This window comes from Chiloscyllium plagiosum, unplaced genomic scaffold, assembly GCF_037043375.1.
Source record: "Chiloscyllium plagiosum isolate Xiang-an unplaced genomic scaffold, Cpla_swu_hap1 HiC_scaffold_38, whole genome shotgun sequence".
Taxonomy (NCBI): domain Eukaryota; kingdom Metazoa; phylum Chordata; class Chondrichthyes; order Orectolobiformes; family Hemiscylliidae; genus Chiloscyllium; species Chiloscyllium plagiosum.
Genome location: NW_028270176.1, coordinates 52660593 through 52686616, shown reverse-complemented (window position 1 = coordinate 52686616; position 26024 = coordinate 52660593). Strand labels below are relative to the sequence as shown.

The following is a 26024-nucleotide window of genomic DNA, read 5'->3' as shown; positions in this document are numbered from 1 at the left end:
TGGCTAATAATATTATTGAAGTTCTTTTTAGCTTTTTCTGCTTGTGGTGGAATGTAGGATGAAAGGGAGTTAACTTCTAATTGAATATTCTAAATATAATCACTTTGGACACGCTCTGTATTCAGTTGCCTAAATTGAATTTTGAAATGTTTCGTATGAATTACATGTTATTTTGTAGTGCGACAGAGACTTTCAGTATCCAGGGAAGGAAAGCTCAACTGTTTTATTAGCTAGTAATATGTTTGAACTTTAATTTTAGTTTTATCTGCTTGTGAATGAATGTAGAAATAAAGGGAGCTAACTTCCAGTTGAATTTGTTTTTTTTTAACAAAATACATGCAACTATCATGTGAAACAGACCTGAAGCTACTCAAATTTACTTCCAAAGAAGCTATTCAGCAAAACCAATATCCCAAGATGTGTATGTGTCCATGTTTAAGCAGAACCTCATGTAAAGACATGACCCCATGTGTTCGGGCTGTGCAAGCTGATATCAGGATCCAGTCTCAGACTCCAGCAGGAAACCAACATGCGGAAGCTGTAAGCCTGCCCCTTCTGATGGCCATATAAATCCTGGGCACTGGACAGTAATTCAACACTCCTGGGTCGGCTCTGTTTAGAAAGATCTTGACAGAACCGTTTCCCACAAGTTATCAGAATGATTGTGTCGACAATTTTTCTCAGTTTGTTACTGACTTTCTTATCATGTGAGTGTTTTTTGTTCAAGTCTCTCTTTGTTTCTGTCTCAATGTTAATCTACCGCAGGAATGTAAAAAGACTCAGCCATCATTTCATCAGCATTAATGTTCATGGTTTATTTGTTTTCTTTTTTAAAGGTGTCCAGTCGGAGGTTGTTTTGACCCAGCCAGAGGCAGAGACTGGCCGTCCCGCAGGCAGCCTGAAACTGACCTGTAAAACCAGCGGGTTCAATCTTGGCAGCTACTACATGAGCTGGGTCCGACAGGTTCCCGGACAGGGTCTGGAGTGGCTGGTTAGCTACTATACTTCATCCAGCAGTTACTATGCACCAGCGATTACAGGTCGATTTACTGCGTCCAAAGACACTTCAAACAACATTTTCGCGTTGGACATGGAGAACCTGAAGATCGAAGACACCGCCATCTATTACTGTGCAGGAGACCACAGCGAGAGGAACCAGGGCTGGACCCATTCAAGAACAGCTTGAGGGAACATTTTGTCAATTCCATCATAAACTGACGGTCAGTACGAGTTTTAAATGCAATTATACCAACTGCGATCTGAAGCAGACCTCAGGCTGCCTCTTACAAAACTATCAAAGAGGAAATGTACCATTTAAACTAGCAAACTGCTGACACAATGGGACAATGTTTTGGGCATGTCATATGTACTGCTAACACTTCCATCAATTAAATGCTCGGAAAAAAATGTTAGTTTTAATATATCTGACAGCTCAGGAAATCACTGCTAATTGTTATGTCAACTATGGCATTAATTCTGAACATGATCAGTACTAAATGGCTCTTTCAAATGAAAATTGAGACCTGGAGTAAAGAACAGAGAATACGTGTACTGGTCTCCATCATTGTGATACTACAGTGGGTAACTGGGGTTACGATCTTGGCTACTGGGGCCAAGGGACCATGGTAACAGTGACTTCAGGTAAGACCCTTGAACTTTCTTAGTGACTTTTTAATAACTTTCTATTCATGTGACAAATTTCTGAATTAAATTAAACTCAGATTCTTTGCTGAGTTTGGTTTGGTTCGGATTGATTTTTGTTCAGACTGATAATAGACTTCAGTTAAGGCTCAGCAAATAGTTACAATGGTGATGATCGAGTCAGTTACTCGGTGTATCTCTTTTTTTTTGATCAGATGGGCATTCTGTGTGGCTGGGTTACTTGAAACATCTAATGTCTCTTAATCAGTCAGCTATAAATAATGTTTAATGTCAGTGGCATCCTGACTGTGAGTTTTATTATCAATAACAAACGCTAAGAATTCAAAGATATTCGAGATATTACTAAACATGATTAAAATATGCTAAAATATCATTATTCACTTCTTGAATATATGTTCTTACCCTGTTTATATTTTCTCATGTATTTTGTTAATTTTGTTGATTGCAAGCAGGTTAGAAACTGTCATAAAATTTTCTTGCGGTGCTATATTGCATTCTGTGGATTAGATTCTGAGTTTGTTTTACTTGATTCTGTTGAATTGAGTTGATTGGATTTTGGCTTTGTTTTAGTTGATTCGGTTTGAACTGTGTTGATTGGAGTCTGACTTTGTTTTTACTTGGTTTTGTTGAATTGTGTGGATTGGCTTTTGAAATTGTTTTATTTGATTCTGTTGAATTGAATTGTTTGGTTTCTGATTATGTTTCATTCAAATCTGTTGTTTTGAGTTGATTGGATTCTGATTTTATTTTCATTGATTCTGTTGAATTGAGTTGATTGGATTCTTATTCAGTTTGTGAAATTGATCAGCGTTTTCATGCTTTCTGAATTGGTGTTTTCTTTCTGGTGAGGAGATTGTCTCTCTGGATTACTTTTCGTTACCAATATTTGTGAAGTTCTTTTGTTTTTCATGAATCATTTCTGCATTTGTTAAACTTATATGACACATTTTTCTCTGCTTGATTAAAAACATTACATCCATTTGTAACGGTCTGAAAAACAACTTTAGGCAGAAACCCGGAAGTGTGAGAAATGAAAAAAAAAAGTTTTTAATGCATTAACTTTTAACAAAAAAACTCAGTTCTAATTGTAAACGAACTGAATTTTGTTTTGAGTAGCCTCATTCAAAATAAAATTTGGGACTAAAATCTGAAACTGCAGAATTGATCAGATTATGTAATTGAAACTAACTTAAAATTATAATGTGGTAATATTTGTCCATTCAATAATTTTGTTTTGACAATGAAGTGATTAATCAATATATGCCTTCAACCGCTCTACTTTGCGCTGCACAAGATTGTCACGATCAAGAAGGGTGTACAGGTTGGAAATACATTGAACTGTTGCCAGAAACGTTACAGCTTTAAGTGTTAAGTCCCCTCACAAACAAGGCTGCTGTTATGACTTGTTATTTCTATTCAATTTAATCATTAGTTTGCTGGATTCTGAGCAGCTTTGTTAGACTTCAATCTGGGTTTGTTTTGTGAGGTTACATCATGTTCTTGGTTCTGTTGAAAATATTTGCAGAGCTGGTTCTGCTGCAGACACACCGTGTTGTGATCTGGTGATCATTGACCTGTGCTTGGGTAACATTAAATATGTTATATTTGGGAAACCGTTTTTGGTTTCTACATTGTTTTTGCAATGTTAATACGGTTGGTGACAGTGAACCGCTCCTGGTTCCTCATTCAGTGCAATCAGCATGCGAGGTGAAATTTCATAAAGCCTATTATTAAGTGAAAGGCAAATCGCAAAGGTTTTAGAAATGAAGGGGAAACAGATACCTTCGGGCGCCATTTTTACTTAAAAGTAATAATTAAGGATTAAAATAATCCATGCTTTACAATCCAAATTCAGAACTCCACTATCTAGTTCAATCACAAGGTTTGTCTTTAAACAGTTTACGAGTCATAGAGAAATATAAATAGCATTTCAAAAGTCTAATGTTCTAATAGTTCTTGCTCTTGAGCAAAAATGCCATGACTGTGTTATAATTGATCAAGAAACACCTTTCAATTCCACTGTACACTACATACATATTTTTCTGGCTGGAAAAGATCATTGGAAAAGACCATTTGGAAATTCTGCTCAATTCTATGAAGAACAGGTCAGTTTCACTGCTTTGATCAGTTTCACACGTAACTTGAGTTAATTCATTGTTATGTCCCTGATTAAACTGGATTTACAGGATAATAATAAAACATTAATTGAATTATTTAATCTGCACAGTGCTTTAGGTGTTCCAATCTGTGCATTTTAAATAAATAGTTACATTTTACAACAAAATATCAACTGAAGAGTCATTCTTTCGGAAACAACTGCTATAGTGAATTATGTGACCAAGGCCAAATTTCGAATTAATTAAAATAATCCACTCATGAACTCGCAGGGCAGCATGGTGTCTCAGTGGTTGGCACTGCTGCCTCATAGTGCCAGGGTCCTAAATTCGATCCCACCCTCGGTTGACTGCCTGTGTGGAGTTAGCACATTCTCCCTGTGTCTGCGTGGGTTTCCTTCGGGCACTCTGGTTTCCTCCCACAGTCCAAAAGATGTGCAGGTCAGGTGATTATGGCTGTCCTAAATTGCACACAGTGCTCAGGGATGTGTAGGTTAGAGTGCATTAGTCAGGGGTAAATATAAGTTGGGGGAATGGGTCTGGGTGGGCTACTTACTGTTCAGAGGGTCAGTGTGGAATTGTTGGGCCAAATGGCCTGTTTGCATACTGTAGGAACCCTACTCTTAAAACCATAGGAATGCTTGCTGCAAATGCAGAGAATTCATTTTGCATCGATGTGTTCAGACGGATGCAGAGTTCACAAATTTGGAGAAGACATGAACTAGAGGATAACAGAGCACATTGTTTATTCAGACACTGAAAATAGAGTAATATTTATTTTATTAAATATACTTGACCGATTTATTGCAATGTAGCGGTCGGAAGGAATCTGCTCACATTAGTTAAGTGTGACAATCATTTAGATTAGATTTCCTGCAGTGTGTATCGGGTCATTTGGTCCAACAAGTCGATACCGACCCTCTGAAGAGTAACCCAGCCAGACCCATTCCCCTACCCTATATTTACCCCTGACTAATGCACCTAACACAATGGACGATATAGCATGACCAATTCACCTGACATGCATATCTTTGGATTGTGGGAGGAAACCCACACAGACACAGGGGAGATTGTGTAAACTCCACATAGGCAGTCACCTGAGGCTGGAACCGAGCCTGGGTACCTGGATCTGTGAGGCAGCAGTGCCCACATTTACTTAGACATCCGCTAAAGTGGGCAACTCCAGACAGAAGCATGTTTTCAATTCATACCTTTTTAAACATTTTCGTTCATTAAAATCAGTTAACAAGAAAATGACCTTGCCCTAATACCTTCAACAGAAATGCTTTCCACACTGGAATGCAGCATTGACTGTATGCAGTGCATGCAAAATCTCCACAGTTCAAGGAACGTTTTAAGAATATGTAAAAATAATTTAGAGAATAATCCATTTCCTCCGGATCTGTGCTTTAATTGGCAATATTTCCCACCTCAATAATTTTGTTAAATGCAATGACTTATTAAGTTTATTAACCCAGTGGTTATTTATGTTCATTGTGAACACATTCTCATTCACATCAATCCACTGGTTAGTTCCTCTGATGAATGTTCATCACAGTGAATATATTTGACGTGAGGAGTTGAGCAATGTATCCTCTAGGATTAAGTCTGTTGTGCAGTTTGTTTCAGTGCGATCTCCAACTAACTTGTCAACGGTCCTGACCATTCGTAAATTGTCCAGTTCGGATACCTGAATCTCAGACAGTTCAATTTCATCTCGCCCTTCAAAACCACTTTTATCTGCCAGAAATACAATATTCGATTAGGTGCCTCAGAATTGAGAGCCCTGACTAAGTTGTTCCAATCAGAACGAACGTTTCAGGAACAAAAGGCAGATAGCAAGAGTTTTGAAATTGGTTGTTAGCAACAAGAGATATTTGATTGAGCGAGGCAGAGGGAAATATGCTGCATATTTTCTTTGTGCCTGAGTTATGCAGGACATGTTTCGTGGCACAATGTAGAATCAGAATTTTGTTGCATCTTATTATTTGAAAACCTATTATCAGCTTTTAATGTCACTGGCAATGGTCATATTACACTTCAAAACATTTTAATCTTTTCCAAACTAAGTAGACCGTCTGGTGCAGCAACATTCACAGGGGAAAGAGGAAGGGAGTACTAGGTTGGAATCCAGTGACAGTGAATTGATGGCAATGCAATTCCTAGATTTATTCCTCTGTAGTTCCCATAGAGTTTGAACAATTTGGAGCTGCTGTCAAAGCATTCTTCGATAAATGTTGAAATGTTACTTTCATTGTACAAACATTCTGGAACTATCCCTGGTTGTTGGAAGGTGATAATAACTAACATGGTTTATGTATTGTCAAAACATGTGGGCTGTGTTCTCCGTGATAGTGTCAAGCTCATTGTGTTCAGGTCTGTTGTGATGTTGTATTAGAGCCCCTGATTCTGTGCCAGGTGGCCTGTGTTCACCTACAACCTGTTAGAGAGGTATGTAACACAATCTCTTATCAGGTGACTTCAGTGCAAGAAAGCAGATTGACATGTCTGGGTGTTTGTTGGAATTCCACTCACAGAGGCCAATGAAATCTATTCAATTGCTGTTCTGACTTGTGTCTCTTAGATATTAAACAGAATTTTGGTGGTTAGCAGCTTTTTCCAGATCAATATTTGTTCACAAGCTGTTGGGTATCGCTAGATTGGGTTAATGGAGTAAGTGCTCAAAGAAATCCCAGCTTTTGACTTGCTGTTCTAACAATATCATTTATAACTAATCCAGAATGAATCATTTTCGAAGCATATTTGATGAGATTATCCTTAGGCTGTTTTACTTTATATTAAACCAGTGCTGTAGCTGAATTTGATTGTTCAGTACGGTGGGAGTTCCTCTGAATCCAATACTTGATGCAGATGGTGATAGCTTTTCAGTTGGTCTTCAATTGCTATCTGAGACCATCCAGTACCTCTGCTAAGAATTCTTTTTCCAATAGGAGTCAAGCCAGCGTAATCACTGTTTATCTCAACAGGTGTGAGCTCTTGTCCCAAAAACATGAAAACAATTTGGTGAAGGGGCGGGGTCTCTGGATGCGAAAGGTTAACCTTGCCTTCTCTCCACAGGAGCTGCTAGACCTGCTGAGTTTCTTCAGAAATTTCTGTCTTTATTTTGATTTTCTAGCATTTAAAGTTTGTTGTTTCATTGAAAAAAGTTGTGTTCGATGAAACACGTTCTTCAGAGAAAAGATGCATTTGAACAAATTGAGAATGTTCAGAGATATTAAATATCAGAGAATCATTGAATTGGAGCGCCCTGATCTAAAGTGTAGTTTCACAAGAAACTATTATGAAGTAACAACACACTCCAGAGTGCAGTGACTGCTGTAATTGGGTGGAAGTTATTTTGATCACTCAAATAGAGAATGTCAATGATCCCGTTCCAAATAATCAACAGAAGGTTTTTTCGAAAGCATGTGTGAAACAATTAATTTGTTGAAATATTTTAATAAAAAGTGTTCGCCGCCAGTGCTAGCTTAATGAATGACACAATGACAGGAAGGTAGGAGCACGAGGAGGGCACTCAGTCCCTCGAGCTGTTCCACCACTTACTTAGATCATGGAGCATCTGTGAGCTAAATCCACAGGTCTCCCTTTGGCTAAAACTCTTCAACACATTTGATTAACAAGCAAAAACTATCCCAGATTTACTGATTCCACTGCCCGTAACAAAGGGAGACACCATTTCTGAAAGACATTCCTGTGAGTACTGTGACACAATGAGGCTGGAATTAATTGCTCATGAAAGTAAACTTTAAATCTCTGACAATTTCCAATTGAAACATCCCAATCATCATATTTCATTAATTTAACACTGTACCTCCCTGGAATAAAGAAATATAATGTGTGATTGCCTTGCTAAAAATGAGGGAAGCTTCATTCCTATTACATGATTTAGAAATAGCTCTGTTCATTCAGTGAAAACACAGTTAAATCACACAAAAGGAAACCATGCTATCTTGTGTAGACACACAAGTGCCTCAAATAATTTTCAATTCTTCCAGTGGTTGTTTGAATCTCTAGACAGGTGTGGAAGTGTCAGACTTTTTATATCGCCTTGAGAAACCAGTTGTCATCAGTCTATTTGAATTGCTGAAGTTTGTGTGGTATTAGCACATTCACAGCGCTGTTCGGAAGTGAGTCCCATGGCTGTGATTGAGGAAGAGGAAACGGCAGAGAAATAGTTGAGAGTCAAGTTGAAGTCTAATGTGGAGGAGAGCTTTCAGGTGAAGCATTTACACGCATGTGCGCCCTTATCCTCAAGGATCACAGTTTTGGTACATGCTGCTGAAGGGACATGTCAGCATGCAAAATGGAATCTGAAGAAGGCATCTCGGCCCCTCTGGAATGCTACTCCATTCATGGGATCATCATTAATCTTGCTGCTCACCAGTCTTCCCAACACACCGTTAACATTGAACCTGATTGTTTTCTGTTCAGCAAAAGAATGGTGAACCTTTGGAATTCTCCACCACAGAAATTGATTAGGGACAAAACTTGAAATGATTTCAATAAGGAGATAGATTCCATCAATCCTTTAAAAAATGCTCCGGATATGTGGGAAAAAGGGAAACAGGGTACAATATTGGCTGAAAGCCATGAAAACATTGAATGGGACATGGTTTGTCAGTTTGCACGTAACGCCAACATTGGTGGTATAATTGGCAGTGAAAGTTATCTAAACGTACAATGAGATCTTGATTAGCTGGGCCAATGGTCTGAGGAGTGGCGGATGGAGTGTAATTTAAATGAATACTACGTGTTGCTTTTTGAGATGACAAATCAGGTCACAACTTACAGAGTTAATGGTAGGGCACTGGATAGTGATGTTGAACACAGGGCCCTGAGGGTTCAGACTCATAGATTCTTGAAAGCGTTGTCTCAATAGCTAGTGTGTTGAAGGTGTTTGGCACATGTACCTTCATTGGTCAGAGCACCGAGTGCAGGAGTTGGGGCTTCATGTTGTAACTGTCCAAAACATTGGAATGAACTGCCAGAGGAAGTGGTAAATGCAGAGATAGGTCCAACATTTAGAAGACATTTGAACAGCTCCAGGAACTGGATAGGTCTGGATGGATATGGGCCAAAGGCAGGCAAGTGGAATTAGTTTAATTTGGGAACTCTGGTCAGCATGGATGAGCTGGACCAAAGGAACTGTTTCTGTGCTGTACGACTTTATGACTCACTGACTTTATGGTGGAGTAGGCTCAAAGTTGGAAGGTGGTGAGCAGGTGAGGTGCTAGATTGGGCATGTGGGAGAGTTTGGGCTGGTAGGCTGTGAGGTGTTGGCTGGCTGCTGGGTAAGCTTGCATGCACTCTGTCTGGCAAGGTGGCATCAAGGTAAATGGGTAATGATCACAGGATAATTTGGTCGAATTGTGCTTGGTAGGTGAGGGGTAGTTTGAGCTGAAATGCAGGAGGTCTGTCTTTGCCAGACTGGTTTATGGAGAGGTGAGCAGGATGCCAGGCTGGTTAGTGTAGAGGTGGGCAGGATGCCCGGCTGGTTAGTGCAGAGGGGGGCAGTGTGCCGGGCTGGTTAGTGTAGAGGTGGGCAGTGTGCCAGGCTGGTTAGTGTGGAGGTGGGTAGTGTGCCAGGCTGGTTAGTGTAGAGGTGGGCAGAGTGCCAGGATGTTTCGGGGGTGGAAGGTCACTGTAATGAAGTGACAGGGGGACGTGTTGTCTAAATGCAAAGCTCGGAGTCTGGCAAAATGGTCGGTTGTAAAGGACAGATGCGAAAGGAGCTGGGATGCAATGTGCACAGGTTGACTTGGGTAAGGTGAGAGGTCAGTGATCAAGGACTGAGGTGATCTCTTGGGTCGTGGGCTTTTGTCCGAGGTTGTGAAAATGATGGTGCCAGGTCCAGTCAGGGCCAGATTCACCATGGACCAGGTGCAGGGCGGCAGGAGTGTAAATGAGTGAAAGGAATTGAGATCATATGACCATCTGGAATATAGAATATAGAACATTACAGTGCAGTACAGGCCTTTCAGCCCTCGATGTTGCGCTGACCTGTGGAACCATTCTGAAGCCTATCTATCTTACACGATTCCATTTTTATCCATATGTTTATTCAATGACCTTTTAAATGCCCTTAAAGTTGGCGAGTGTACTATTGTTGCAGGCAGTGTGTTCCATGGCCCTACTACTCTCTGAGTAAAGAAACAACCTCTGACATCTGTCATCTATGTCCTCTCCTGCTAGCCATCACTATTCAAGGAAAAAGACTTTCACTGTCCACCCTCTGTTTATCTTTTATGTCTCAATTAAGTCACCTCTCAACCTTCTTCTCTCAAATAAAAACAGCCTCAAGACCCTCATCCTTTCCTAATTAAACCTTCCCGCCATACCAAACAACATCTTGGTAAACCTCCTCTGAAGTCTTCCAAAGCTGCCACATTCTTTCTATAATGTGGTGACCAGAACAGTACACAATACTCCCAAGTGCGGCCACACCAGAGTTTTGTACAGCCGCAGCCTAACCTCGTGGTTCTGAAACTCAGTCCCTCTACCGATGAAAGCCAACACAAAGTATGCCTTCTTAACAACTCTATCAAACTGGCTGGCAACTTTTAGGGATCTATGTACATGGACACCGAGATCTCTCTGCTCAGCGACACTACCAATATGGATTGCCTTGGATGTGTTTCGTGTGAACGGGGTTGTGTGTTCCGGGCATGAATGGGTGTGTAGCAGGGTAGGCTTTGTCAATGTGAGTGGGAATTTAGGTCTAGACAGAGTAAGTGCAGTGGTTAGTTTGAAAGGTGAGGTTTGCTGGTGAACTGCGTGTCAGTTTGATAGTTATTAAAGTTAAAGATTGCTTGTTCATTTCTCAAATCATATTTACGTAAATACTCAGCTGTAACACTCCAAAGTCTCTGAATCTTAATGGTCCTCCATTTATCAGAGGCCTCCAGAATTCAAATAATTGTAAATGAAATGTTTCAACTTCCAGACAATTGGCATGAGTTCAGCCGTGACAGCCATCCTCCCCGTCCCAGTGCTCAGCTCCTGCCTGTGCTGCTGCTGCAGTGACCTTCCTCCCAGAGAGAACATTCTGCCTTGCATTGATAAGTGAGGAAGGCTCACTGGGCCTGATTCCCAAGTATGGGGACGGCTAACACGAGGGGACACAACTTTAAAGAGAGGGGAGATAGGTATAAGACAGATGGCAGAGGTAGTTTATTTACTCATTGAGTAATAAGGTTATGGAATGCTTTGCCTGCAACGGTAGTAGATTCGCCAAGTTTAAGTATATTTAAGTCGTCATTGGACAAACATATGGACGTACATGGAATAGTGTAGGTGGGATGGGCTTCAGATTAGTATGACAGGGCAGCGCAACATCGAGGGCCGAAGGGCATGTACTGCGCTGTAACGTTCTATGTTCTGTGATTCACTCTGATTTCTCTCCGGGGGTAGTGCCAGCTGTTGGGTATTTCCAGCAGCACGGTACCTAGTGGGCTGGCAGGCTGGTTCCGTGGTTAGCACTGCTGCCTCACAGTGCTAGGGGTCGGGTTCCATTCCAGCCTCGGGTGACTGTCTGTGTGGAGTTGGCACTTTCTCCCCATGTCTGTGTGCGTTTCCTCCCACAATCCAAAGATGTGCCAGCTGGGGGAATTGCAAATGTTGTGTTCAGTGATTGGGAGTTTAGGTGCATTAGTCAGGGTTAACTGTAGCATAATAGGATAGGGGAATGGGTCTGGATGTGTTACTTTTCAGAGGGTGGGTGTGGACCTGTTGGGCCAAATGGCCTGTTTGCACACACTGTAGAATTTCGATGAATCTGCATTTCCTTGGTTTGTATTTTGTGAAACGTCTCTGCTCTTCACAGCAATCCAGTGAAAGTGTCAGTTGGTGAGATCTTCAAACAGTTACTGGGGTGGGATCAGGATGTTCTTCTTCCTAAATTATGTGGTAATGGTCAAGGTCCAGGGCATGTTTCTAAAGGGGGAACCAATGATCATGATCAGCAACTGGTAGGAAACAAAAATAAACCCCAATTATGCTGTAGACTTCAGCAGGAGCAGACTGGCAAAAGTTTACAGCTAAGGATACATTTGAGTAACTGATAAGGTCAAATTAACAGAAATTAACATGCTCAATTGGTCATTCTGTTGTAGAGACACCGTCTCCCCCCACGCTTTATGGCCTGGTCTCCTCCTGTCAGGAGCACAACACCGGTTCTGTGATCTTTGGTTGTTTGGCAATGGACTATTCCCCTGACGTCACCAAGGTAACCTGGAAGAAAGGTGGGGAGCTAATCACGACTGGATTGAAGACTTACCCATCAGTGAGAAACAAGAAGGGAACCTACACCCTGAGCAGCCAATTAACCCTGCCCCGGTCAGCGGTAGATTGCCCCAGCAAAATCTCTTGTGAGGTTCAACACAGCGTGTCACACAAGAGCAAAGAAATGCCATGTCCAGGTACGTGTTGTGGGAACTGAGGTAAACAGATCATCTGTGATTAACATGAATAAGGCATTATTTATAACCGTTTTCACAGAATCACCTTATACAGCACAGGAAAAAGGCCCTTTGATCCACCCAATTCACGCCTATCAATAACAGCCACCTAACTATTCCAGTCTCATGTGCCAGCACATGATCCATTGCCTTGTGTGACTTGCCCTTGCAAGGATACTTCATACCTATTATGAGGGGCTCAGTCTCTACATGACTTATAGGTGCTGAGCTCCAGGCTAACACCACCCTCTGTTTGATTTTTTTCCCCTGAGATCCACTTGGAAGCTCCTGGCCTTACCTTCACCCTGTGCCCCTGAGGCATTGATCTCTCCATCAAGGGGAAAGGTTTCATCCAGTTTACCCTGTCTATGCCTAAAATAATTCTAGACATCATGATAATCTTCTCCCTAATTCTCCTCTGCTCCAAGGAATACCCCTGTCTATCTAAACTAGTTTCATAACTAAAACCCTCCAACCCAGGCAAGACCCGAGCACTGCTGCCTCACAGCGCCAGAGACCCGGGTTCAATTCCCGCCTCAGGCGACTGACTGTGTGGAGTTTGCACGTTCTCCCCGTGTCTGTGTGGGTTTCCTCCGGGTGCTCCGGTTTCCTCCCACAGTCCAAAGATGTGCAGGTCAGGTGAATTGGCCATGCTAAATTGCCCGTAGTGTAAGGTAAGGGATAAATGTAGGGGTATGGGTGGGTTGCGCTTCGGCGGGGCGGTGTGGACCTGTTGGGCCGGAGGGCCTGTTTCCACACTGTAAGTAATCTAATCTAATCTAATCATAATCTAATCTCATCAATACTGCCTTCAGTGTAATCACATTCCTTCGATAACAAGCACACAACGCTTCAATATGGCCTAACCAGTATTTTATTAAGTTCCAATATCATCTCACCACTCTTCATTGTCAATGTCTTGGCTAATAAAAGCAAATATCCTCCCAGTTTCTTAGCCTCTTTATCCAGACGACACAGTACTGTAAGGGATCGGTGGGTACATGCACCAAAGATCCTCAGGCCTTTCCAGGGTTCCACCATTCAAAACGTCATACCTCACAGATTCTTCTGCCGAATTACATCACCCGACATTTATTCAGAATAATTTCCATTTGCAACTTTTCTTTTACATACAACCAACCCTTGTATATCCTCTTGCAATCCAAAGCCATTATGCTCATGACTTACCAACATGACAGTTTTCATTTCATCTGTGAATTGACTGGTTAATCCTCCTAAATTTGAGTCTCAATCATTGGTATGTAAGAGAAATAGCAAGGAAATCAACATTAATCCCTACAGAACACCAGGAGACATAGATTTCCAGTCACGCAGACACCCAATGACTATTATCCCCTGCTCCCATCACTCAGCCAGTTCTAGATCCAATCTGTCAAATTAACTCGGATCTCATTGGCTCTGATTATTGCTATCATCTGGACATCGAGTTATCTCTATGAAAACTACTATCAAATTGTTACACATGACTTCCTCTCAATAAAACCGTGGTGAAAACTGTTGATTTATCTTCCAATTGAAGACTAATTTCACTTCTCCATAGTTTCCTTACCACTGAGACTAGCTTGACAGATCTGTGTTTTCATTATTTATCCCTTCCTTCGTCCTGCATAACAGTGCAACGTTGGCTGATCTACACTCACTTGGCTCAACTGCTGTGGCCAGACAGGAATTCTAAATTATTGTCAGCGACCCAACTATTTCATCCTTTGCATCGCTCAACCGCTTGGTATACTTTTCATCTGCCCTGGAAATATAACCACTTTTCATTCAGCAAGACAACACAGAACATCACGTCATGTGTCCTAATTTCTGAAAGTACATCACAACACCCCTCCATGATTTCTGTCCCCACATTGTCCCTCTTACTAGTGAACACTGACACAACACATTCGTTTTGACCACAACCTAATCCTCCGGCTCCACTCCAATAATAACACTTAATGGGCATTACTGTTTCCCGAATAATTCTTTTATTATGAATGAGCCTGTAACTTTTAAAAATATTTTCCTTTATTTTGAATGCTATTATTTTCTCATGGTCCCTTTTGCTCTTCTAATTCCTTTGTCTTTCAAACTCCCCCTTGCACGTTCTGTACTCCATATTGTTTTGAGATTTCAGTATAGACCGGAAGCCTCCCTTGTTTCTCTTTATCTCCCCCTACATGCCCTTTGGTGTCCAGAGCCCACTACATTCTTGGTCCTACGCAGTGGCTTCCTGGGAAATGTCCACCCTGTGATTTTCCTATCTCTTTCTTAAATGTGTCACACTGCTCTGACTCAGATTTACTAATAAGTGTCAGCTTCCAGTCCTCTCTGGTCAAGTCATTACCTGATCTTATTAAAATTGTCCTTCCCCTTTTCAGAACTTTGGGCCAATTTCTATTCCTTTGCAGTACAATCTGAAATCCAACTGATTCACGATCACTGTCTGCAAAGTGCTCCACCATTGATGTTTTACCCACTGGGTCGACTTCATTCCCTAAAGTTAAGTTCAGGTTCACCCCTCTCTTGCAAGGTCTGGATTAAAATTCTCTGTATTAAACACAAACTTTGTTCAAATATTCTCCTGAGGGCATTTTCAGAATTGTGCTCCCTCTAAATTTTTGACAAAATGAATATCCAAGCCTATGCTGAGGAAGTTAAAATCCGCTTTTCTCATTCCCCTATTTAATTTACATGTCTCTGAAATTTGCCCATGTATTTGCACTTGGTCTTTTGGTGCTCACCCAGTAGTTATGTTTGTTGTAATTTGGTTTTGAAGTACTGTCCATTTGCCTTTGTTCAAGGAGGTATCCATGATTTTATTTCTCTTTCCAGCCTAAAATACTCTTGTCAGAATTGCAACAGAAACAACATTCTGTACCGCACACACCCGCCCCCATCATTTTCCATCTTTCCCTGTCTCGCCTGAAGGCACTAAATCCTGGAATATTGAATAGCCACTCCTGCCCGGCTCGAAATATGTCTCCGTGATAACAACGGCATCATTTCTTCATTTATGCCAGTAATTCGTCTGCCTTGTTCATCAGACTCTGTCATTAAAACGAATGCCATCCAACGTTGATATCTCCCTTCTGATGTTACCGGCCTATAGTTTCTATGCCTCCTTGACTCCCTTGCTGTGTCCTCTAAGTTTAGCCTTTCACATTGTCCTGCTGATCTTTCTGTGTGGATCCCAGCTTCTCCAGCACTCTGCACAATTATGATTCCTGTATCAATTAACCACAAGAAACCTTGATATATGAGAACTGATTGTATTTGTTATGAAGTTCGTCGGATAATGTATGCGAGGTGTTTCCTAAAGGTCCAGACATTCTCCAACCAACCCTTCTCCTAACTGTGAGCTCCAGTGAAGACATCGCAAGCAGCAAGTTTGCAACCGTCGTCTGTTCAATTATCGAGTTCCATCCGAAGTCAATCTCCGTGAGTTGGTTGAAAAATGGCCGACCCTTGGATTCTGGCTTCTTCACGTCTCCCGTGTGTGAGGCGAACGGGAACTTCTCGGTGACGAGTCGGCTCATGGTCCCTTATGGTTCAACAGCGCAGTCTATACCTGCCAGGTCAATCATGGAGAGAACACTCAAAGTAAAAACATCACCGCACTCCAGGGTAAGAGACACATACTGACAGAGCTACAAATCACTCTGAACTCGGATGTGAATCAAACACACTAATTTATCAGGCGTAGTAAACAGCACGGTACAGTTTCTCATTTCCCAACATGCCACGTATCTCATTTCAGTTTGAGTGTTACAGTAGCATTGCTCATAATTCAACCTTTTAGCAAGTCAGAAAAGCATGTTTCCTCTCTGTTGAAGATAGATATATAGACAGTGAGCTTTGTTAAATAGTTTGTTGCCTGATCATGCTGGGAGAGGCATTCAGAGTGCTGAATCCTTGCCTGGTAGCCGCTTCAAGGGTATGTTTGGGGTGGAGGGGGGATATTGGAGAGATATCTGATTGAAACATAGAAAATACTGAGAGACTGAGGTCGAGTGAATGTGGAATAGGTGTTTTGACTGGTAGGCGAGACTCGGACCCAAGGGCACAGTTTCAGGGTCAAAGAGGCACCGTTTAGAACTGAGATGGGGAGGAATTTCTTCAACCAGAGGGTGATGAGTCTGTGGAACATGTTGCTGCAGAGGGCTGTGGAGGCCAGGCCATTGTGTGTACTCAAGCCAGAGATAGATCGGCTCTTGTTTAGTACGGAGAGAAGGCAGGAGAATGGCTTTAGCCCGAAGCGACGATTTTCCTGCTCGTCGGATGCTGTCTGACCTGCTGTGCTTTTCCAACATCATTCTGATCTAAACTCTGGATTGGCCGAACAGCCTTATTCTGATCCTCTATCTTATGATGTTGTGGTCTCAAAATGACGTGGTTAAAATATGCAGTGACCCTTAATTGAAAATAAATCATAATGCGTTCAATGCTTCATTCCCTGCTCAGGAATGACCTGTTGCCTTGGACACTGCACGACATCGATTTTTATCTGGTACTGAGCTCTTTAACTTCATTTATGGGATCAGACCACAGACCAAGTGGGTATCACATTTGATGAACTGGGATAAACGTGATCTCACTAAGCTTCTTTAAGATGCTCTCTGTAATTAGTGGATGAGGCAGGAGAATAAATTCTGGTAAGAATGCTACAATAGGGATGAATGAACGATGAACTCGAGACAGGCTGATTTATCCTGGTTTGGGGTGGTGATGTTTACACAGTGAGTAGTGGATGTCTATAAAATTAGTGACATTTCCACCGCGTTTGTAAATTAATTTAAGACGCTTTTGTTTGTTTTTTTTCTCCCCTGCTCTATGAAGAAATTTAAAAAATGCAGCTTGGTAAATAAAGTGAAAGTACAGACCAGTTATGAACTAACTGAATGGAGTGAAAGACTTAAGGAGATGGGTGTCCTTCTCGATATCCAATGCTGTACTCAATGTCTTGTTTTCAGATCTATTCCAAACACAGCCCACGAGGAACAATAACAAAAATTAGAGAATGACATCACACCAATAACGCAAAGTATTTTTGATCACGTTAAATATAATGAACAGAATTTCCATGGCCGTTCACCGCTCCTGTAACACTTTAGAACTCTGCAAAGATAATAATTTTTATTTATTATAATTTGTCCAAAATTTGGGGTGTGATTTGGCAGTCAGTGTGACCAGCTGCCAGTGTGACCAGCAGCATTTGTACCTAAGGGTTATGAACATTGAAATGAACTCATTATATTCAGATTACTCTTGTCACAAGTATCAATAGATGGTCTTAAGTGAGAGACAAACTCCGAAAGAAAGATAATTCCACGGGTTACATGATGGTATCTTCGATGATTTTACTTTTTTCATAGGTTTCACTTGTTACAAAGCCAGTGTTCTTTAGGAATAATTACACAGGGTATGTTATAGGTAATCACAAATGTTTCACAGATCAAAATACATCAACAATAGTAAGCATCGTTTCAGCAATAGTTGGATTTGCCATTTTGAAGGTGGTGTCTTCACCCTGTGAAGAAGTAATCTGAGGATTGGCTGTTTGTATCAGAAAGGGGCATTTTTCATTGACTTTGATTTTTGTTTCATAGAAGATACCGAGTGCCACCCTAACACCGTAAAAATCCTCCCACCGCCAGGAGAACAAGTCTTACTGGATGCGACGGTGACATTAGCCTGCGTTGTGTCCAATCTTCCTTCTGGAGTCAATGCGACCTGGAAACAAGAAAAGAAGCCTCTGAAATCAAAGATTGCTGAGCAGCCTGGACAGAATTCTGACAGCGTGATCAGCAAATTAGACATTTCTACTGAAGCCTGGCTGAGTGGCGTTACTTTTGAATGTGTGGAGTACCATCAGAATCTACCGACTCCGCTGAGAGACTCCATCCACAAGGAGAAAGGTGAGCGGTGAGATTAAAGCACAAAGGATCCCATGTGTAATCCAGATCCAGTTCCATCAATGGCAGGCTTTGATTGGTAATGAACCAACACCGTTGGGAGCATTAATGATGCATCTGAAGGCAGGATAGCTAAGTAGCTGATTCAGACAAAGATGGACCAAAGGATATTGTATTCTGATTAAGTCAGATAAAGTGGGAAGAAGCCTGGGTTGTGACGTCACCATCTGCAATGACAATTGGACACAATGTCCTCGTTGTGGGCTGGAAACATGGAGGCAACTTTCACATTAAACTTTCCTTTTTTTACTGAACAGTATGTGTACCATACAGCTCCTTTAAAAAACGAAAGTGAATAAATCCCAAATTAAACATGGCGTATTTTAATATTTAGTGAAATTGTGATATTGGTTCAGGATTTTTTGGGTTGATGTATATTTGTCTCAAATATTCTGCAGTGATTAATCCGCTGGAGCCATCAGTGTCGGTCCTCCTGCCACCAGCAGAAGAAATCTCCGCTCAGAGGTTTCTCTCTCTCACTTGTTTAGTGAGAGGTTTCTCCCCCCGAGAGATCTTCGTCAAGTGGACAAACAATGACAAGCCAGTGAATCCCAGTAACTACAAGGACACCGAGGTGATGGCGGAGAGCGACAACACCTCCTTCTTCATCTACAGCCTGCTATCCATTACAGCGGAGGAGTGGGCCAGCGGTGCTTCTTACTCCTGTGTGGTGGGACATGAAGCGATTCCGTTGAAGATCATCAACAGAACAGTCGATAAATCCAGCGGTAAACCGAGTTTCGTAAACATTTCACTTGCACTTATGGACACTGTTAATTCATGTCAATAAAAATCTCAGAGTTGCATTTAATAATTCAACAGAAGTAATGAAGTGTTTTTTTTCCCTCCAGCTGTGAGTTAAATACTGAATTAGTTGTTTCCCACTCTGACTTACATTCCATCTGTGTAGTTAACGTGGATTATTAACAGGTCTAGGACGAGTGTCTTCTGCAGTTAATGTTCTCCGTTAAGATACACCCTGGGTCAGAGATAAAGTAAAGCTCACTCATTGCAGGATTCCGCCAAGTACCTTATCCATCCTAAATCCCTCTGTGACAAAATCTGACAATGTCCATTTTATGTCAAGGGTAGGGCACGAGTTTTTAACTTGGTGTTTTTGATTCCCCCGATTGGACATTGTAACAAAATTCATGTCAGTTTTAAACTGTCCAAATTACACCAATTGGAAATGTAAATTTAAGACCCTTTAAAATTAAATTTGATTGGAACATACCAATCGTAAATAGTGCAGAACAGTTTGAATGTAACCTTTGTTTCTGGGGAACTGCCAGGGATCTTGCGCCAGCGTATGAGTTGACAGAATGTATCTTCACTTTCACACCAAAGAGAATCAACAGATAAGTTGTTGTGGAGCAGAGGGAATGGGAACGATGAATGGTCTGTCCTCTTGCTCCCTGTGCAGAGTTTTCATGGTGGATGTCCTCTGTAATGTAACCCAGTTACTAACAGGAACAGTCAGCTTCTTGCTTACTGTCCAAAGATTTAACATTTCCATGCAAAACAATACCTTTGAAGCATGTTAGACACGCTTGGCTCTGTTAACAAATGATTAACATTGATTCCCATTATCCAAAACTGGTGTTTGCATCGTCCCAGTTTGAATTCCATAGTTTTGTCTCAGTTTTCCGGAGCACATGGGATCAATTCTGGTATTCGAATACCTGATATCATTTTGTTTCACATACGGAACACAAGTAGACATTTTCTAATAAACATATTCAGAAATGTTATCTCTGGGGCAGTGGGGATTTGAACTCACGCCTTTTCTCTCAGAGACAGAAGTTCTATCACTGCAACAGAAGAGTTGCTCATAAAACGCTTATCTCTCCAGGACGATGGGAAATGTTTCCTACAACACCAAGGTCAAATCCAATTATGGGCAATAAATTAAAATTAGAACAATAAATTAGAATAATAAACATTGCAGTCTGGTATAAGAACAGATACAGAGAGATGATCGCAAATACACACGTAATGACACATATACGGGCTCTCACCTAAAGACACATATTTATGTGCACACTCAAATGTGTATATAGATAAGATGTCACACACGCATACTCGCACAGAGCCACACATGCAAGTGGTACTTGAACACTCACCTAAGCTCATACAAAAACTCACATACACCGAAAGAAAATCATTTGCACAAATGAACAGGAGTACTCACACATAATCATGAGAAACATCGACACACGGTAACACACAAATGGGCATGAATACATATACATTCATACAGCACAATGCGTACAGCACAATACACGCATGAACACACAGATACAAATTCCGAAAAATGTCCTCCCACATGTCAACTCACACAGGCACGTAAGTGCACAGAGATAAACATTAATATCACTATTTTCCCATTTTCAGAATCACAAACATACGATGACAGAAGCAGCTTAATTAGTTATTTTTAAACCACATTGATCAGCATGTATACAATATCACACGCACACACAAATTCAGAGTCTCTCATGCAGACACACAAGTGCATAGATGAACAAATAGAGGGGCGTTTATTAAATAAGGATAATGGGCACAAGGATCAGCAAGCATCCACAAACAATAGCACAAACAAGCTGATCAGGAGATGGTTTGGGAAAGATTGCCACACAAGCAAACATCATCATATAAATATAAACATCCATCAAAACATAACATTGCATGCTAACATTTATTAAGCATAGACATGAAAATAACCTAGTTCAGGTAGGATCTGAAACAGACACATAAGCACACATTTTAGATAGCACGAATGAAAAGTGAACACTCACAAAGACATTACAAGATAAGCATAGGCAGCAACGAAGTGGCATATTAGCATGATGATGCTTACACAATGTGAAAAGACCAAATTTTAGGTGCACAAACACATGAGCACACCAGCAGTAAAGGAACAAGAATATGTTTATTCATTCACAGACTCCAACATGGGCAAGAGTGAAGTAAGAGACTCTCATAACCACATACACAAACATTAAAGGAAAACCAAACACACCAAGCAGTAGATCAAATAAATTAAGGGACACACGCATAAAAACATATTCCTAAATATACAGATCCTACAAACAAAAATATGAAGCAATGTCCTGACTGTGATGTCACTTATATTCATGATTTGCCAAGCAATTGGTCACCAATACAAAAGATGAGAATCACACTTGAACTTTTATTCAGTGATGGCCACAATTTTCAACTAAAGTGCTGTCACAGCCTATATTTAAAATATAATGATATAATTAAAATCATCATTTGTTATAAGCATTCCTCAAATAATAATATCCTTAAATAATAGATGAAAAGAAAAATAATTCAAAACGTTCTGACATGGACAATGAAGAAAGAACATGTGCAGTTAGTATTTGTAATTTCTTGCTGAGAGTCAATGACGTACTAATAGATACAGATAAGAGTCACACTTGAGAAATACCTGACTGCTTTATGAATATGTAATGGTCTCCAATTACATGGCTTGGATGCAGATAGATCGATCTGGATCAATAAACAATCTAAATGTGTTCTCTCGGCTTTATATTCATAGATTCAATAGATCACACTTGGATTGAAGACTATGAGGATGATAACAGCAACATCTGGACAACTGTGTCCACGTTCATCACCTTGTTCTTCCTGAGTATTTTCTACAGCGCTGCCGTCACTCTGGTGAAGGTGAGAATAATCACATCTTTCTCACGCCAAGCAGCCCAATATGTTTTGTGAAATCTCTCAGTGTGCCATTGAATAAACATTATATCTGAAAGTCCCTGATCATAAATATCTGCGTCATTGCTTTCTCTCTCTTTTCCAGGTTAAGTGAATGAGTTGTGGACCCCTTTGATTTTCCTGATCTGCTTATCAAGGTCTCTGAATTCCCAATCTCCAATCTGTCCTGTTGCTGATTCTAACAGTGAGATTACTTCAGTTTATCAGCGTGTAACTGAGACTATTATTGATGGATTTTCCTTTTTACTTTGATAGCTTTGAGATGGGTGTGGTTGGAAGAATTTTTCGCTTCCCAGTTTGAAGCTCATTTGTTTTGTTTTTATTTGTTCCTTACTCAGAATGGTTGCCTACCCTTTCTGATGAGCCTTTGTATTCCCTTTCTTGTGACTGTTACTGATGTACAGAAAATTCCGAGCTCACAGCGCATGTGTTCTCGTCTCAATGTGGCATCCAGCCATTATATTCACTTCTGTTAGCTTTTACATCAACTTTTTGGATAAAGATGTTTTCTGAAATGGTTAATAAATCTCGAATGAATATGCACTAACCTTGAGTTTGCTTAATTCTTTCTTCAAGGCCAGTCAGTAATAATACATTTTCCCACATTCTACTCCTTTCCCAGCCAAATACTTTCACTTGTTCTGTTTGGTTGTGTTTCATCCAGTCATTTAGTTTAATGCTGCGCTACCATGCAGCCCACTAATGTAAATACATCTTTCACAGGATATGCCTGATGGAACACTCCAGAGGCAGAATGATTAGAGAACATTTCCGCTTATGCACCAAGGGTCACGGCCTCGGGTCACCTAATGATAATTTTATAGGCTCCATCAGAAACTTATAAAAGGCAGCCAACGGAGTTTGAAAGTTTACTCTACACTGTTTAAACTAAAAGTACTCCCAATGTCAGGGCAGCCTGGGTTAGTAATACAGAAATCGCCACCTGAAGCGCCCAACGAAACATTCATCAGCCAAAAATGACAACGTTCAGTCAGGTTTTCAGACACAACACGTGCACAATCCAAGGGCTTATTCTCAGAACTGGAATTTTCTCACACATAAATCTCATGGAGCACAATTCCTGGGATCTACTTGACACACCACACCTGTCAAATCCCAGGGAATGAGACTGAGATCTGTCTGATACAGGGATATTACGGAACAGCAACCCTCAAAAAATCTTAAATCAGAGGTCGCTGAGATCAGGCAAGGCAGAGCTCATGAGTACTTGAAATATTCAGCTATTGAGATCTATATGACGCAAGATAGAATTGAGAACCAATCATAGCAGCTGTTCACAGAGTCTGGAAACTATCAGCAGAGGAGAACATTCTCAATTTCTCAGAGTTGGTGAGGCGTATCATCCCGGGAATAGTGTTGTGAATCAGTTACGCACTCAATCTCATAACTTTGCATTTTTTTTCAAAAACGTGGCACCTGAAACTAGATGAGACAAGAGACTGTTTTATTTCAGTTTAACATAATTGTTTTGTGTTTATTTCTACAGCGTAGGGTGATGAAGTAGGGTTTATTTGCTCTTCTGTCCACGTGTCATGGTACATTCCTTGATTTGTGCACATACACACGGGGCATCCTCTGCTCCTGCACCCCTTTGGGTTTACCCCCTTACTATTGTATGTTCCCCTGAGTTCATCACAAAACAAAGAAGCACGTCACATCTCCCTGAGACTGAGATCTATCTGACACACCGATATCAATGAATAACAATCCTCAAATATTATAAATCACAGGTTGATTTCGATCAGGGAAGGCAGAGATGAGAAGTTCTGGAAACCCTGCTCCTTTCCACGTCCTTTCCCACAAGCCTTTCCCACAGGGTTTGAAGCTTTTAGTTGTTCTTCCAATATCCTAACATTTTATTTTAAATTGCTATTAATATTTTTCTGTAATTTTGCATTATAGACCAACGCACAGGTTGAACCAACAAGGATTCCAAACACTGAACTCTGAGAACGTACACGATAAGGCAACCTACATTCTGAAACAGCAAACACCCGTTAACAAATGGTTAACAAGTACAAAAAGGAAAGGACTCTAGAGGTAGAGCGGTGTAGGCAAGACCTGGACAGACAGAATGGAGTTCGTTTTTTAAAATTCTTGTTTCTATCCAGAATTTTCCTTCCACACAATGTAACCTTTTATTTCCCATCACCCAAGTCACCCATAGTATCTTTATTTTCAGCTACTAACCATCACCAATAAATTGAATAATTTATGTTCAAAGCCCCTCCCATCATCAAAGGTACGGCAGAAATAGGAAGAACTAGAAGGAGATTGGAGTCAATTTTTCTTGTGGTGAAACATTACTACTGTTCTAAAGCGAGGTATTTCTGAGGGATGGTCTAGTGAAGCTATGTGGATGGAACTCAGAAATAAGAAAAGCATGATTACTTTGATGCGATTGTAACAGTCCCCCCAGTTGTCAGAGTGAAATTGAGTAGCAAATATGTCGAAAGATCTTATTTATACGTGAGAATAATAGGATTGGAATAATAGCAAATTTTAACCTTCCAAACATAAAGTGGGACAGCCATGGTCTTAAGTGCTTGGATGGTGAGGAATTTGGTAAGTGCTAAAGTCAATTTTCTTCATTAATATGGAGATGCAACTCTCACAGAAGGAACAAACCTGACCTACTCTTGTGATATAAGGCAGGGCAAGTGACTGAATGGTTCGTAGGGGAGCTTTTTGGGGCCGGGGTCATAATTCAATTAGTTGTAAAATATTTATGGAAAGGATTGGCATTATATATAAGTTAAAGTTCTTAATTGGACGAGGGCAAATTTTGATAGTATGAGGCAAAAACTTTCAACGGTTGATTGGAGTAGACTGTTTGCAGCTCAAGTGACGGCCGGCAAGAGTGAGGCTTTCAGAAGTGAGATAACGAGAGTTCGGAGGCGTGATGTTCCTGTTGGTGTGAAGATAAGGCTGGTAAGAGGAGGGAACACTGGAGGAATAAAGATATTGAGGCTCTGGTTCAGATTAAGAATGAATCGTATATTAGATATAGAGAAATGAGATCAAGTGAATCCCGAAGAGTACAAGAGGTGCAGGGACATTGTAAAGAGGGAAATGAGGAGGGCAGGAAAGGAAAATGAGGTAGCCTTGGGAGATAATGTTAAAGATAATCCAAAGAGATTCAACGAGTACATTAAGAGCAAAGGGGTAGATCATAGAGTCATAGAGATGTACAACTTGGAAACAGATCTTTCAGTCTCGCCGATGCTGACCATATATCCTAAACTAATCTAGTCCCATTTGCCAGTACTTGGCCCATATCCCTCTAAACCCTCCTATTCGTCGACACACTCAGATGCCTTTTAAATGTTGAAATTGCACCAGCCACCACTGCTTCCTGTGGCAGTTCATTCCATACACACCATCTCCTGCATGAAAAAGTTACTTCTTAGGTACTTTCAACTTTTTCCCCTCTCACTCTAAACCTATACTCACGAGTATAGGTTTAGATGAGACTCCAACCACCCTAGCGAAAAAGCCTTGTCTATTCACTGTACCCATGCCTCTGATGATTTTATAAACCTTTATAAAGTCACCCCTCAGCCTCCAACGCTCCAGGGAAATCGGCCCCAGCTCATTCAGCCTCTCCCTATATAACTCTACATGGCTGTGAATATGTATAAGCCTAGTGGGATGGTTTCATAAATCATGTTACATTTTATATAAACGCTGTTTTTTTTATTATCATTTAGTTTAAAATGGAGGATGGGTGCCTTTTCAATTTCATACCACTCGCACAGAAAGACCTGGGGAAATAAACTGCAACAAAGAAGAAATGGACAAAAGTGATTGCACTACGGATAATCTCACCATATCATTCGTGTACAAAATAATTCCCTATTTTGACGTTGAAGTTAATAGAGTCTATTAGTTAGTCCTGTGTGTGCAATAATTTTCATCTATCTGTCATTCTACATTTAGTTGTTATAGTTACCGTGTGGATTACTGCACCTCTCTAAAAATTCAAAACAAAATAAAGTAAGACTGCAAATTAATATTGCATCTAA

The 26024-nt window shown here is 40.8% G+C and overlaps 1 gene segment (V, D, J or C); it reads left to right on the top strand.

Moving 5' to 3' along the window:
* The first annotated feature begins 1418 nt into the window (after positions 1-1418).
* LOC122545217 (Ig heavy chain C region, membrane-bound form-like) lies at positions 1419-22455 on the top strand. The segment is given in 5 exon segments: positions 1419-1641; positions 17866-18174; positions 18630-18959; positions 21797-21924; positions 22064-22455. Coding segments are annotated over 5 exon segments (795 nt in total).
* Positions 22456-26024: the final 3569 nt, after the last annotated feature.